The following is a 14,701-nucleotide window of genomic DNA, read 5'->3' on the forward strand; positions in this document are numbered from 1 at the left end:
TGAAACGAGAAAATTAAACATGATATAGTCAGTTCTTCATACATTCTGTTCAACTTTAAAGGACTCTCCTTTGGTTTGAGATCATGACCTCCTAAATTTTATGAGGGTAAAATTGTCCATTTTTCTATGAAATTATGGTAACAATAAATAATAGGCTTTACAATATCTGTATCTATCTGTTACATCTATCTGTCTACATACCTATCCATGTCTTTGCCTTCAAGTAAAAAATCAGCTGGTCCCTCTAGTTCTCCAGTTGTCCCTTTGAGATTTTTCTGGACTGTGCAATCTGCAGGAGTGGGAAATCCTGGACCAGGTGAGGACTTAACCCCAGGCAGAGGTGATAGGGAAGGGGCAGGGGTACTCACAAGAGGGATATGACAGAGCTGGAATCCACACCGTGAGATCCTTGACAGACCAGATTCTACTATGCTTTGCATACACATGGACTCTGTCTGAAATTCAAATACACAATCAGGGTCAGACACGGTGGCTCATGCCTGTAATCCCAGCACTTTGGGATGGCGAGGTAGGTGGATCACTTGAGGTCAGGAGTTCAAGAAAAGCCTGGACAACATGGTGAACTCCGTCTCTACTAAAAATACAAAAATTATCTGGGTGTGGTGGCACATACTTTTAATCTCAGCTACTCGGGAGGCTGAGGTGGGAACATCACTGGAACCCAAGAGGCGGAGGTTGCATTGAGCCAGGATCGTACAACTATACTCCACCCTGGGTGACAGAGTGAGACTCCATCAAAAAAAAAAAAAATCATAATCAGAGTTTATTTAGTTTATTTTTTTAGTACAGGTTGAATATTTCTAGTCTGAAATTCCAAATCCAAAATGCTCAAAAATTTGAAACTTTTTGAGTGCCCACATGATGCCACAAGTGGAAGTCACGCCTGACTTCATGTGACTGGTTGCGGTCAAAATGCAGCCACGGGACAAATGGTTTCTTCAGCGTCTCCAGGGGACAAAAGGCCCTTCCATCCCCCTTCGGATGTGATCTATGTATTCCTCGCATGCCCAGACTTCCCCATGCAAGCACGCTCACAAAGTGTAACAAAATGGCATGTGTTCAGGCACCAATGACGGGTTCCTCACGATGCCCCACATGGGGCCAATACCTGCGTGCATTACTCAGTGTGGTCTTTTGTTAATTTCCTGCTCTATAGTGTAAAGATATTGTTGAAAATGTCAAAAAGACCTGCAGATATCCCTATGAGTAAGAGTGATGAGAAAAAGGAAGCATTTATATAGTAGTGATGATGAAGATGACATTGTCAACACTGCAGAAAAAGCGCCTGTCGATGGCATGGTGAAAAAGTGCGATGGGCTTATTGAAGGACTAGAGCAGTGTGCAGCCATAACACAAGAAATCATGTCAGTTTATAAAATCAAAGAGAGAGTTCCAAGACAAAGAAAAAAGTTCTTAATGAGGCAGGTGACTCTGGAGGAAATATTTTTTAAAAGCCATCTAGCAGGCTGGGTGCAGTGGCTCACGCCTGTAATCCCAGCACTTTGGGACGCTGAGGAGGGCGGATTACCTAAGGTCAGGAGTTCGAGACCAGCCTGGCCAACACGGTGAAATCCTGTCTCTACTAAAATTACAGAAATTAGCTGGGTGTTGTGGCAGGTGCCTGTAATCTCAGCTACTCAGGAGGCTGAGGCAGGAGAATCACTTGAATCCAGGAGGCGGAGGTAGCAGTGAGCCAAGATGGTGCAACTGCACTCCAGCCTGGGCAACAGAGCAAGACTCCATCTCAAAAAAAACAATAATAATAAAACCCTTCTAGCAGAATGTCTCCTCATCCCTAGAGGCCCCTCTTCTTGGTCTCTCAATTGCTTGATGTTTCTTCTTGCCTTGAAAAATAAAATACAGTGTATAGTAGCCTTTTAATCAAAACAGCATTGCAGATGGAGACTGAAAGCCTGCTCTTAGTTGTTGCTGTTAACAGCTAACACAGGTATCTGATGTTGTGCTGCTTGGCTATCCTGAATACTTTTTTTTAAAAACTGTATTACTGATATGTCCTATTTTTACTGTTAAGTATTTAAGTGTGAATAAGTATATGAACATGATTGCTTATCAGAAGCATATAAATTTATAGTCAGGAATGATGGTGAGGTCACATAACCACAGATTGTCCACGTGGGTGGCTGAGATAGTGACGCCTTTTCTTCCTGATGGTTCAATGTACACAAACTTTGTTTCATGCACAAAATTATTAAAAATGTGGTATAAAATTACCTTCAGGCTATGTATATAAGGTATTATGAAACATCCATGAATTTTGTGTTTAGACTTGGGTCTCATCCCTAAGAAATGTCATTCTGTCTGTGCAAATCTTCTAAAATCCAAAATCTGAAACACTTCTGGTCCCAAGCACTTTGGTTAAGGGATACTCAAACTGTAATAACCCCATGAGTGCCTCTTTGGGATCAATTGTGTTATTTTATTTTATGAAATACACTAATATATAATTCATCGTCACATTTCCCCTTAATTCAGCCTTAGGAAAATCATTAGATGACTTATAGCTTTATGGTTGAAAACCATGATCTTCATTTAAAAGCTCTTTCTTGAGCAACCTTTTTTCAGTAAAATGACCTTGGGATTACTTGTCCTCTATCCTACCTAAACCTTCCTTCCTGGGAGAACAGAGGATGAGTAATACACATTCCACTTCTTCTCTGGAAGTGCCTTTCGTATGTAATAGCAGAGCAGTCTTCTTCCACGCTGCTATTTTGGGGGACCTATTGCTTTTACCTCAACACAAACTGAGAGCTGTTTTTGTCAAATTGACACCAGCAGCTAATGCCTAGGGGAAGCCAGGCGCTATATTTTCATTTTTCTTCACTCTCGTGTTTGATTTTCTTGTTCATTTCTGACATTCTCTCATCTACAAAATCAAAATGAATTGTAATATAGTTGCAATGAACATGGCCTTGTCATTGCCTGTGGAGGGACGGCCTTTGGTAACTGATCTCATGATCAATATTAAGCTGTGAGCTCTCTTTTCCTAATTTTTACATTATCCTCTTACAACCACCCCTCTCAACACACACACACACACACACACACTCGCACTCCCCACCCAGATGTTGTCATGTTCATTTCCCCTATTTCGTTTTGGGGGCTAATATTCTACTCTTAGTGAACAGTCCATTTAGACACATACTCCTTGACATTTTTCGAGGAAAACAAAGTGCTCTCAGAGAGTATTTGATCTCTTTCCCCTAAGATAAACGCCCCTCACGTTGTTCACTTTCTTTCAACATGTTTATCGGGGGTAACTTTCTAGTCTCTGGTGGGATTCCAGAGAGGATTTTATTCTCCTGATGCAACATATTTTGTTGTTTTGAAGCTCTGAATTTGTTCTGCTCATAGGATTTCAAGGAGAGATGCCAGCTGTTCCTTTCCTTAGCATTTCCATTGTAATCTCTCTGGTGTATCATTAAGGAGTTCTGTGTAGAGGAGAAAATATTTATGAGGCTGTTTTACTGGCTTCATTATTCAAAGGGAGTAGGAACCAGAGTCAAAGTGTCACCCCAATCTAGAAAAGCTAATATTGCTTGCTGTCTATACTTTTGTATCCACCCGTCATATGTTTACCCCTGGCTGTGCTTATTCAGCTCTTATTCTGTGTTACTCCTGAATTAGTCTGTAGCTTTGAGACAGTATAGGGACCACCCATCTTTGTTTGTCTTACAGCTACCAAAGCATCTGTTGCCTAGTAGGTGCTTAGTCAACATTTCTCAAATTAAATTTAGTTATAATAGAGCTCTATCATACATGGCTAGCCTCTCCTCTAATGCTAACATCTATGGGACTTAAGAGTTTGTGATCCTTCCTCCTCTAGCTTCATTTCTTTTCTTACTGTGTGTATTCTCTTTTGATTTAATATACTCTAATTTCCCTAATGGGCTATGTATTAGAATAATGATTTTTTTTTTTATTTAATTTTTTTGAGATGGAGTCTCACTCTGTTGCCCAGGCTGGAGTGCAGTGGCGTGATCTTGGCTCACTGCAACCTCCACCTCCCAGGTTCAAACGGATTCTCCTGCCTCAGCCTCCTGAGTAGCTGGGATTACAGGCACGTGTTACCGTACCTGACTAATTTTTGTAATTTTAGTAGAGACGGGGTTTCACCATGTTGGACAAGCTTGTCTTAAACTCCTGACCTCAGGTGATCTGCCTATCCCGGCCTCCCAAAGTGCTGGGATTACAGGCATGAGCCACTGCGCCCAGTCAATGATGATGTTTAAATGAAGTTCTCCTGAGATTCTTGACCATCTAAGTTTATTATCCTTCAGATACCAGAAACAATATGCCCAAGTCTAAAGCCTCCACCTCCTATCGCATTTCATCTGATGGTGAACCAGTGTACTGTCTACCCTGGGGCCATCCTTCTTATCTGTTCTTCACGTATTTATACAGTAGACATTTATTGAACATTGTAAAAATACCAAAAAAGATGCAGAGATCATAAGACATATTGTCCCTGTCTAGAAAGTGCTGCCGTCAATTATGGAAGATATGTTCAAACAGCTCATACTGTAATATAAAATACAATGCATTGCTGACCATTATGACATTTCAAAATCAGTTACCAGTATCTAGTCCTTCTTACATCCTATTTCCCGCAAATGCATACATCTTAAGTAAAGTAATTTGGATGTATTCACATGCATTACGAAGGAAGGGTTTATTAGAGTTTATATATGGCCATTACTAAAGTTTCCTTTGCTTTACCTTGTATTCTTTCTTCTTCCTTATTTTAGGATAGTAGTGGTACATTGTACAGTATCAGGCTTATTATCAGAGCTTCATCTTCAGCATGTTCCCTGCCTTAACTCTGCATGAGTCACCAGGTCCTATTCATTTGGTTCTTTCTCCTTAATATCCCTTCATTTGAATCATTTCTAAGCATTATTAATATCATTCTTTGCTAAGATATTTAGCCAAGTTCTTTCTCTGTCTTCATTGTGGACCCATCCATGCAGTGCCAGTCTACACTACTGCCAGAGGCAATTTCTAAAACCCAGATCAACTTTTGTCATTCTTCTTGTTGAAATAATTCAGTGGTTCCCCATGATGTTCGGAAGCTGGACTAGGTCCTATATAATCTGACTTCTACCCTCTCTTCCAGCCTCTTATTTCACCATTTGCTTCCCTGCCTCCCTTTCTCCTCGCCATCTGTATAGTTAAGAGTGCGAACTCTAGGGTCAAATTGCCTGGGTTCAAATCCTCGCTCTGCCACTTACTAGCTATGTAACTTTGGGAAAGTCACTTAGGTCCTCCGTGCCTCATTTTTCTTATCTGTAAAATGGGGGAAGTAGTAGTTCCTATTTTATATAGTTATTGGGAAGAGTCAATGTGTTAAATGCTTACAACAGGGCCTGGCCCATAGCAAATAATTAATACAGACACTTCTCCACTTATGATGGGGTTACATCCCAATAAACCCATTACAAGTTGAAAATATTATAAGTCAAAAATGCACTTAGGCCTGGTGCAGTGGCTCACTTCTGTCATCCCAGCATTTCAGGAGGCCAAGGCAGGAGATTGTTTGAGCCCAGGAGTTTGAGACCAGCCTGGGGAACGTAGGGAGACCCCATTTCTACAAAAATAACAAAATTAGCAGGATGTGGTGGCACACGCCTATAGTCCCAGATACTTGGGGGTGCTGAAGCAGGAGGATCATTTGCATCTGGGAGGTCAAGGCTGCAGTGAGCTGCGATGGTGCCACTGCACTCTAGCCTGGGCAACAGAATGAATACCCTGTCTCAAAAAAAATGCATTTAATACACCTAACCTACAGAACATGATAGCTTACCTCCCTAGCCTACCTTAAACGTGCTCAGAACATTTACATTAGCCGACAGCTGGGCAAAATCACCTGGCAAAAGGGAACACTGTCGAATCTCAGTTGTCTACCTTCATGATGGTGTGCCAACTGGGAGATGTGGCTCTCTGTGGCTTCCCAGCATTGTGAGAGAGGATCCCACCGCATGTCATTAGCCTGGAAAAGAGATCAGAATTCAAAATTCAAAGCACAATTATTACTGAATGTATATCACTTTCACACCATCATAAAGTCAAACCTTCATAAGTCTGGGACCATCTGTATATATTTCTGTGTGTGTGTTGCTGTTATTGCTGTTGTTATTCATTTATTGGCTTTGTGTATTTCTTTTTGCATATGCTGTTTCACATGTCTGGAATCACCCACTTCTCCTTTTCACCTGGCTGACCCCACTCATCTTTTGAACTTCAGTTTAGGTATCAGCCCCTTGAGGGAGCCTTCACTCCCCCTTCCCACTGCAGGCTGGATTAGTCTCCTATGTGCTCCTGTAGCACCGGTGCACACCCACATCATAACATTCATCACACCAGATAAGGGGTATTGACATTGTGATTTTGAACACTGTAAGTGACCTAAAGGTCCATGATGTTTAATAGTTTGCAATGACACAAAATGATTATTTTATAATGATTGTATGAATGTATGATTATTGTATTAGTCCGTTCTCAGGCTACTAATAAAGACATACCTGAGACTGTGTAATTTATAAAGGAAAGAGGTTTAATTGGCTCACAGTTCAGCACGGCTGGGGAGGCCTCAGGAAACTTACAGTCATGAGTGGAAGGGGAAGCAAACATATCCTTCTTCACATGGCGGCAGCAAGGAGAAGTGCCAAGCAAAAGGGAAAAAAGTCCCTTATAAAACCATCAGATCTCGTGAGAACTCACTCACTATCATGAGAACAGCATGAGGGTAACCACCCCTATGATTCAATTACCTCCCACCAGGTCCCTCCCACGATACATGGGGATTATGGGAACTACAATTCAAGATGAGATTTGGGTGGGGACACAGCCAAACCATATCAATTCTATTATTTTGTAGATGATTATATCAAATAATCTTGATTCTTGGTATTAAATAAGGCAAGGCATGAGTTTGGGGAATCACATTAGCTCAGGATGTATCCATCCCAGAAGTAAGGTTCTACTACACTTTAATTTTCTATTTATTTGTATGCTTCAAATATTAAATTCTGGGGTCCTGAATGGGGTGAGAGCTGTTTTATCTCTATCCCTAGTGCCTTACATCTGCCAGAGATTCAGTTAATATTTGTTGAAAAGATGAATGTGTATTTTTAATTTAATACAGAAAATTATTTTTTTTTCAAAAATCTGGCTTTGCCCCTGAGCTGTGGTTTGAGGTGCTGACCCTCTTCCCAGGAAAATACGTGCATGGCTCATTTCAGAAGATTTAAGGTCAGACCTTGCCCTAGAAGATGGCCTCCTGTTTAGTCAAAGAGAAGAGAAGAAGAAATGTGTTTCTTTCAACACTAAATATGACTGATTTAATAAAAAGACTCAATTGGAATTCAACTCCTTTTAGATATATACGACCCCATTCTATCATTGCCCAACAACTTCTTGGAGAAGGTGATATGATTCATGCACTTTACACAGAGGCAAATTTGGATCCTAATTTAGGAAAATGAAGCAAAATCAGTCATATCTGAAGGTGTTTTGGGTGTCTGATTTGGGCATATAGACAAGCCTCCTGCCCAGGTAGCTCACATATGCCTCCTACTTCTACACTAGCTACAATTCCTCTTCTCATTGGTACTTTTACTGATGGGGGCTTTGAAGACTTTGCCTTCGGTAGCTTATCTGAGGGGTCTAACACATTTAGGCACAAATGCCTGAAGGAAAGGCGCATAGACAACCACATTGTCTGATGACAGTCGACTGCCCAGGTCAGAGCCTGGCAGGGTAAGTCCGAACGGAGAGTCTTTAGCTTCACCCTGTCATAGGGACTCAGTTAGCAAACATCATCTCTCTTATAATTAAGGCAGGCTCTAAAATTGCATGGGGAAAGATAAGATGCTTATCTTTGAAAGGTAGCTCTTTCAAAATGCTTCTTAAATGCACTTCTAAAAAGTTAGCTTCTGTGGTTCTCAGTGGCACAGATCATGTGCCTACCTATGAGTGAGACATAGCTGGGGTTAAAATCTATAGGCAAGTTCTGAAGACTAGAGAGAAGCTTTCCAAAGCACATCCGGATCAATGATTCTTAAATAGGGGCCAGGACTAGGGTGGGGCTGGTGTAGGGGAATGTTGGGGGAAGCCACGTGCATCTCTGAGTAGAAAGCCCACACGCACCCTGCCATCGTGAGAATCACTGGGTATAATGAGAAGTACAGTTTGTGGCAGTGTGGTGAACAACAAGTGATAAGGAAACTAGGAATAATGGTTACAGGCTGGGACTTAGATTATGGTCCATTCACTCCACTTGCAGACAAGCAATTAGGGTCCAAGGTGTTATAGGAAGGGCTTTTCCTATCACATCAGGCATCTCTCGGGATCTCATTGTATATCACAAGACCTCTATATTACAAAGTGGTTTTTGATGCATTTTTTAATAACTAAAAGCCTTTTGATAGGTTTCATGACAAACTCTTATGAACAGGAAGAAAAATGTGAGCAATGATGAATAACTACGAGTACTTGTCAGAGTGACATGAAAGTAGCTGGTAATATGGAAAATACTGAGCAGTCCAATTGTACTGGAATGATTCAGTACAATTCAGTAATATTGTCTTAGGTAGTATACATTTAATTAAGCCCCTGGAATCAGAGATGACTCTCGATGTTAGCAATTTTCCCAGGAACAAGATGAAATCATTCAATTTAATTTTAGGAGAAAGTATCGTATCTTTTATAGAAAGCTTAGGAATTGATTTATTGGCCTATTGATTTGAACTGCTCTTATAATTCTGGCACACTCCACATATTAACAATTCTTTCCAATCCCTACTTGGCTAGGTAATTTATGCATAGGTCAGGAAGTCAGCCTGGGCTGTAGCTGGCTCCATATATTTATCATGTGAAATGACATTTAGTATTTGTTTTCTTCCTGATAGGGCCTGGGCTCCCTTCAGAGACTCACACAAGTGGTTTATCATGAGAAGGACCGCACTATTTCATTTCACTCCTACAAGTTTTCATTTATGTTACACATTGAGAAAGTTATGAGAAGCAACTGTCACTCTCTGGAGGTGGAGACTGCCGTGATTCACAAAGACAAGAGGTAATTTTCCTGTAATCACAGGATGACTCAGGTTAGTAGCTTTCAGCCCTTCTGCAACTCACATACCATGAGGTGTTTTTAGCACTGCGCATCTTCAGTGAACCTAATTCTTCCCAATCCCTATAGTTTTAAATTTATGACAATGTGATATAAAGTAACTTGGAATTTATTTTTGCACGAGGTGGAAAACAGTATTTGAAAGTAGTTGTACAGGGTATGTAAAAATTATAAGAACATATTTAGCATTTTTAGAAAGCAAAATAATTTTGTAGGACTTAAACATATTTTTAAATGAGATTTTTGTCACACAAAAGTTTACAATATCATTTGTACTTGGAAATGATATATAGATGTTAAGTGTGAAGTTGCATGTATTGAAAAGTAAAATTAAAAAGCTATGCATTTTGTAATTAGGTCTTTTTTATAATGTAAGTTGTCTTTTAACTGTTTGGACCAACTTGCATTTTTACTTTAGAATTGTAGTTTAAGTGTGTCTTTGAAATTTAAAGTAGAATTTTATGCTGTCTCTTTTTTAATTCTGTGTCTTCTACGGCATTTATAATAGGAGAGCCATTTCCAATATTTATATTTCTTTTTAGTTATGAAAAAGTGACCATTGTATGCCTAGATTATTCCTATAATACAGACCTGGCTGGGCGTGTTGGCTCATGCCTGTAATTCTAGCACTTTGGGAGGCCGAGGCACGTGGATCACCTGAGGTCAGGAGTTCAAGACCAGCCTGGCCAACATGGTGACCCCGTCTTTACTAAAAATGCACAGCTTAGCCGGGCGTGGTGGTGGGCGCCTGTAATCCCAACTACTCGGGAGGCTGGAGCAGGAGAATTGCTTGAACCCAGGAGGTGGAGGTTGCAGTGAGCCGAGATTGCGCCACTGCACTCCAGGCTGGGCGACAAGAGCAAGACTCTGTCTCAAAAACAACAACAACAGCAGACCTCTGGGGCAGCAAATCAGAAAACACAAAATAAAACTGGAAAAGCTCAGTCTTGCTTTCCTCCAAGTGCCCATTGACTCACAGCTGGCTCTTTAGGATTTATAACCAAAGAGTCAAGGACCAGCTTGTACAGAGTAAAGTATTGTTGTTTTGCAGAGGGAGCTAAGAAACAGCTCCTTGATTCATTGGCTCTACAATTAATTATTGAGTGATGCTCTATGTTCTGCACTATCCTAGGCTCTATGATGTACAGATGAGACATAGATATAGATATATAAAAACATCACATTTCCATCTCTGCCCTCCAAAAACTTATAATCTAGTTGGGAACATATACAGAGTTGAGAGTTCATGACAGTATCTGGAAAAATGCCCTAAGAGTGATAGAGATAATAAATTTGCAGTGTATAGAAGTCCTGGGGCCGGGCACAGTGGCTCACACCTGTAAGCACTTTGGGAGGCCTAGATAGACAGTGCAGTGGTTCACCATCAGAGGAAATGCGATAGGAGGTGTAGGTTTTAGACTTGGGCATATTGTCTCTGTGGTATCTGAAGGACAACAAACTCAGATGGTCACGAAGCTCAGGAGAACTTCATTTAAACAGCATCATTGACTGGGCGCAGTGGCTCATGCCTGTAATCCTAGCACTTTGAGAGGCCGGGATAGGCAGATCACCTGAGCTCAGGAGTTTGAGACTAACCTGGGCAACATGGTGAAAACCCATCTCTCCTAAAAAAAAAAAAAAAAAAAAAGCCAGGTGTGGCGGTGTGCACCTGTGGTCCTGTGGTCCCAGCTACTCAGGAGGCTAAGGCAGGAGAATTGCTTGAACCTGGGAGACACAGATTGCAGTGAGCAGAGATCGTGCCACTGCACTCCAGCCTGGGAGATAGAGCAAGACTCCATCTCAAAAAAATAAAAACTAAAAATAAGTCCTTGGATGGATGATTTTTATCTGTAGTTATCCATGAATCCTTTATGCAGGAGGAAGAAACTATGCTAGACTTTGCAGACCAGAAGATTTTGGCAGGAGTAAGTGATAGGAGAGCATTGCCGGTGAGAGAGAATAGACTGCTGGCTTCAGCAAAGACCTGAATAAGGTCCTGAGCAAGTCCCACTCGGGAAAAAGTGAGTAGATTTGTGTGGGTACAGCTGAGAGTTTGAGGTACTGTAGTTACAGGATATAGGACTGCAAAAGTGGACTGGACCAGGTCAGGGAGGGTTTTCATGACAGACTGAGGTGTGCAGGTGCTATCCCGTAGGCAGCAGAGGTGCCCTGAAGGGCTTTCAAGAAGGAGTGAATATTGTCCAATGAGGTTGTATAGAAAAATTAACCCTGCACTGCCATGAAATAGAGATTCTAACCAACTTTCCTTGAATTCATAGAAGGAAAGTCATGAACTGTAGCCAGCAAACCAGGAATGGCACACGTGCTATGTGGTTTACACAGTTACCTTTTACTATAGGAATGTATTGTGTCTCCAGCGAAGTGGACATTAACAGAGAAGGTTGTGTTGCCAACTCCCATGTTTATGAATATATTAGAGGGGATAGATGTGGGGGGTGCAGAGACAGCAAGAGGAACAGACAGACCAGTTAGACTAGCTGAGATACTAGTGGATGGCAGTACAAACAGAAAGACAGAAAGGGGGCAGAGGTGCCAGCACTGTGACAACTTTGATCTTCTAGGCTGGCATTCCAATAGCACATTGCCATCTCAGTAGATTCTTTTGCTCCAACAAGAGTCCCTTCATCCATTTGTGATGGGTCCTGTTGGCGACCCTAGTGGCCATGGTACATCTCTTTCACTGTGGCCCCCACTGGGGTACATGCTGTGGTTGTGAAGAAGAATTCAAGTTTGTAATACTTTAGTCCTTTGGCTATACATGTCAAAAAGAACTAAAGCAAGAAGGAGGATTTGTTGGGAGTGCTTAAGTAGCTGGCACAATAAAAGGAACTCCCGCAAACCAAACCTCGGGAAAGTTACAACTTGGGATGAGGCATGAGGATCTTTTCTTCAGGGCTGAGCCATCAGCAGTTCTGCTCCAACCTCTTGTCAATTTCCCAGGCGAGGGAGAATAACTGTCCAAGATTGGATCATGTGCCCACCCCACTGCCACTGTCAGTGTGCCTGGCAGGCCCCGCAGACACTTGGGGTCTGAGAGAGATGTAGTTCCCCAAAGGAACAGAGGATAAACAGAGGCTTTTAAAAGTATTTTAATCTCTAAAACGTCTGCGATTGCAAATAGTGGTCATGTGTGTGTGCATGGTCTCAGGCTTGGGAATGGATGAGATATTCCCCAGAATCTTAGATCTCCAAAATTACTTTTCACTACTACCTCTGATGGACCCTCTGCTCTTTCAAACTAATGTCTTTTTTATTTTTTTAAAAGATACCGATATTGACTAGAAGCTTTTTTATTTTTTAAGAAGATACTGATATTGACTAGAAGGTATTGACTAGGCAATACCTTCATGCCTGCATGCCTCTAGCTACATGGATTAAGTGTCTTTTCTCTTTCTCCCTTTCGTTTCTTCTCTTCTGTAGCGGTCAGCTCTTCAGACACGTCAAGTGCCCCGAGGTGACTTAATTTATACGCATTAGTTATGTTGGAATTCTCAAGTTTGCTACTTTCCCTGAAAAGCAGGCTAAGAGGACCTTAAAAGCACAGTGACTTGTCCACCTTTGGGAACCCTTGAATTGATTCTTCTTGCAAGTGCAATTTAAATGACAAGAAACGAACATTTTCTTTTTTTTATTTGAGATGGAGTTTCACTCTTGTTGCCCCGGCTGGAGTGCAATGGCGCGATCTCGGCTCACTGCAACCTCCGCCTTTCGGGTTCAAGCAATTCTCCTGCCTCAGCCTCCTGAGTAGCTAGGATTACAGGCATGCACCACCATGCCCGGCTAATTTTTGTATTTTTAGTAGAGACGGGGTTTCTCCATGTTGGTCAGGCTGGTCTCGAACTCCCAACCTCAGATAATCCACTCGCCTCGGCCTCCCAAAGTGCTGGGATTACAGGCGTGAGCCACCGCGCGTGGCTGAAAAGAACATTTTCAAATCTTGCCTACGCTTCTAGGCTGAGTTCCAAGGCGCAGTTCTCGACTTCTCATGCATTCATTTGAAGATGCGTCAGCTTACACACACAGAGGGATCACTGAAAATTTACCTTTTTAATAATTTCCTAATACTCTGGAAATGAACATAATAAACTGCAACACAATACAACTCTAGACTTTCTAGAGCAAGAATTGTTAACCTTTGGCATTATTTTGGATTTTAGTTTCTTAACACAAAGGTTTAAGCAAGTTTCAGTTGCAGTTAGAAGTCGTCAACATGTAATTTCCATTAGTGATAAATGTGTAAAAAGTTATATGAGCAATTGATATTTGATTATATAAATCTAGTTTGAGTGCTAATTGGAGTAGATATAAACAAATATATACAAAATTATATATTTTTACCTTTTCTTTTCTTCTCTCTATTCTTTATACATATTAAGTCATAGCTCTTAGCTCTTTGTCTGCTTTCCTTATTCTCCATTTTTGGTTTTCTTTGCACTAACATATATGAACCGCATGATGATCATTCAATACATATATTAATTTCCCCGTTTCTTCTCCTTTCACTTCCCCTGGTTTCTTTCTTCTTTTCCTTGTCATTCTGTCTTGATCCTTTTCTTGATTTTTATAAAGAAAACTTTACTGATACATATTTTTGTCTTCTTTGTGTTGTTTTTGTTTTGGGTTTGGTTTTTGGGGAGGGAACACTGATTCTTCTATGAGTTGTGTGTGTTTCGGGAGATTAATCACCCAGATACCAATTAGGCCCAAGTCATTGTTGTCTTAGGTTCTAAGGCTTATAAATATTATAACATTTTTCAGAAAGATTTTATTCTCTGCAGAATAAAAAGCTCAGCAGATTTTTCCAATAACTGCACATATAAACAGCCACATAAACAGTAGACTAAATATTACAGATGATCCACATGAGAGTAATAAATGAGGACACTAGTTTGTCCATACATTTTTCATAAGGTACTGAAGTAACTGAGAATTGTCTTAACGAGTACCAGTAACCATGAAACAGCAAGATAATTAGAGAATGAAGGTAAGCAGCAATAGCAACCACCTGCTGCTACAAGCTGAGGATCATGTAGCCTCCTTCCTGGACCTTTACACAATTTATGTTCCCATCTATTTATTGAGATCAGTAATCCTCATACATTATTATAGTTGTGCTACTTGGAAGCTGTGGCTGGCACAATTCATCCTTAATTTCACTTTGAGTTATTGAGTAAAGCTATTCAATGTGTAATAAGATCACAATAAGGTAGGTAAAATGAATTTCCTTCCTCTCATCATACTAATGAGTCACTCACCTGCTGCCCTAACTGAAACAACTTCTTTACTGGGAGCAAATGGACTTTATTCTTGGCTGGTTACTGGATAATCTGGCGTTGGACATGATCTCATTTAAGTTACGTATTTCTTCAGTTAGATTTCTTCTGAGCTAAAACTCTCTCAGCAGTTTCTGTATTTGCTATGACATAATCTTATTGAATGGGGATACTGCTTTGACATTTCACCTGATCTTTGAACCCGGTGATCTCCAGTTTCTGGCTGCCTGGAAGG

At 40.9% G+C, this 14,701-nt stretch overlaps 1 protein-coding gene and 1 long non-coding RNA gene across 8 annotated transcripts in view; one reads left to right on the forward strand and one right to left on the reverse strand.

Annotated features, from left to right (window-relative positions):
• The window catches only part of TRMT9B (tRNA methyltransferase 9B (putative)), a 73,683-nt gene that overhangs the window by 31,153 nt on the left and 27,829 nt on the right, over positions 1–14,701 (forward strand). Inside the window, exon 2 of one of the 7 annotated variants that reach the window (XM_054498578.2) lies at positions 8,949–9,115. The exons of 3 other annotated variants lie outside the window; for them this stretch is intronic. In XM_054498578.2, the coding sequence (XP_054354553.1) occupies positions 8,949–9,115 (167 nt within the window). Of the gene's footprint in view, positions 1–8,948; positions 9,147–14,701 lie in introns of those variants that run through there. 3 more of the 7 variants (XM_054498581.2, XM_063668516.1, XM_054498583.2) reach the window with 3 other exon arrangements.
• LOC129042489 (uncharacterized) overlaps positions 3,279–14,701 on the reverse strand; it is a 52,265-nt gene continuing 40,842 nt past the window's right edge. The window contains exons 4-5 of the long non-coding RNA XR_008504143.2: positions 5,906–6,028; positions 3,279–3,470 (exon numbers count right to left, since the gene is read on the reverse strand). This is a non-coding gene — a long non-coding RNA (uncharacterized LOC129042489). The remainder of the gene's footprint in view (positions 3,471–5,905; positions 6,029–14,701) is intronic.

This window comes from Pongo pygmaeus, chromosome 7 (assembly GCF_028885625.2).
Source record: "Pongo pygmaeus isolate AG05252 chromosome 7, NHGRI_mPonPyg2-v2.0_pri, whole genome shotgun sequence".
NCBI lineage: Eukaryota > Metazoa > Chordata > Mammalia > Primates > Hominidae > Pongo > Pongo pygmaeus.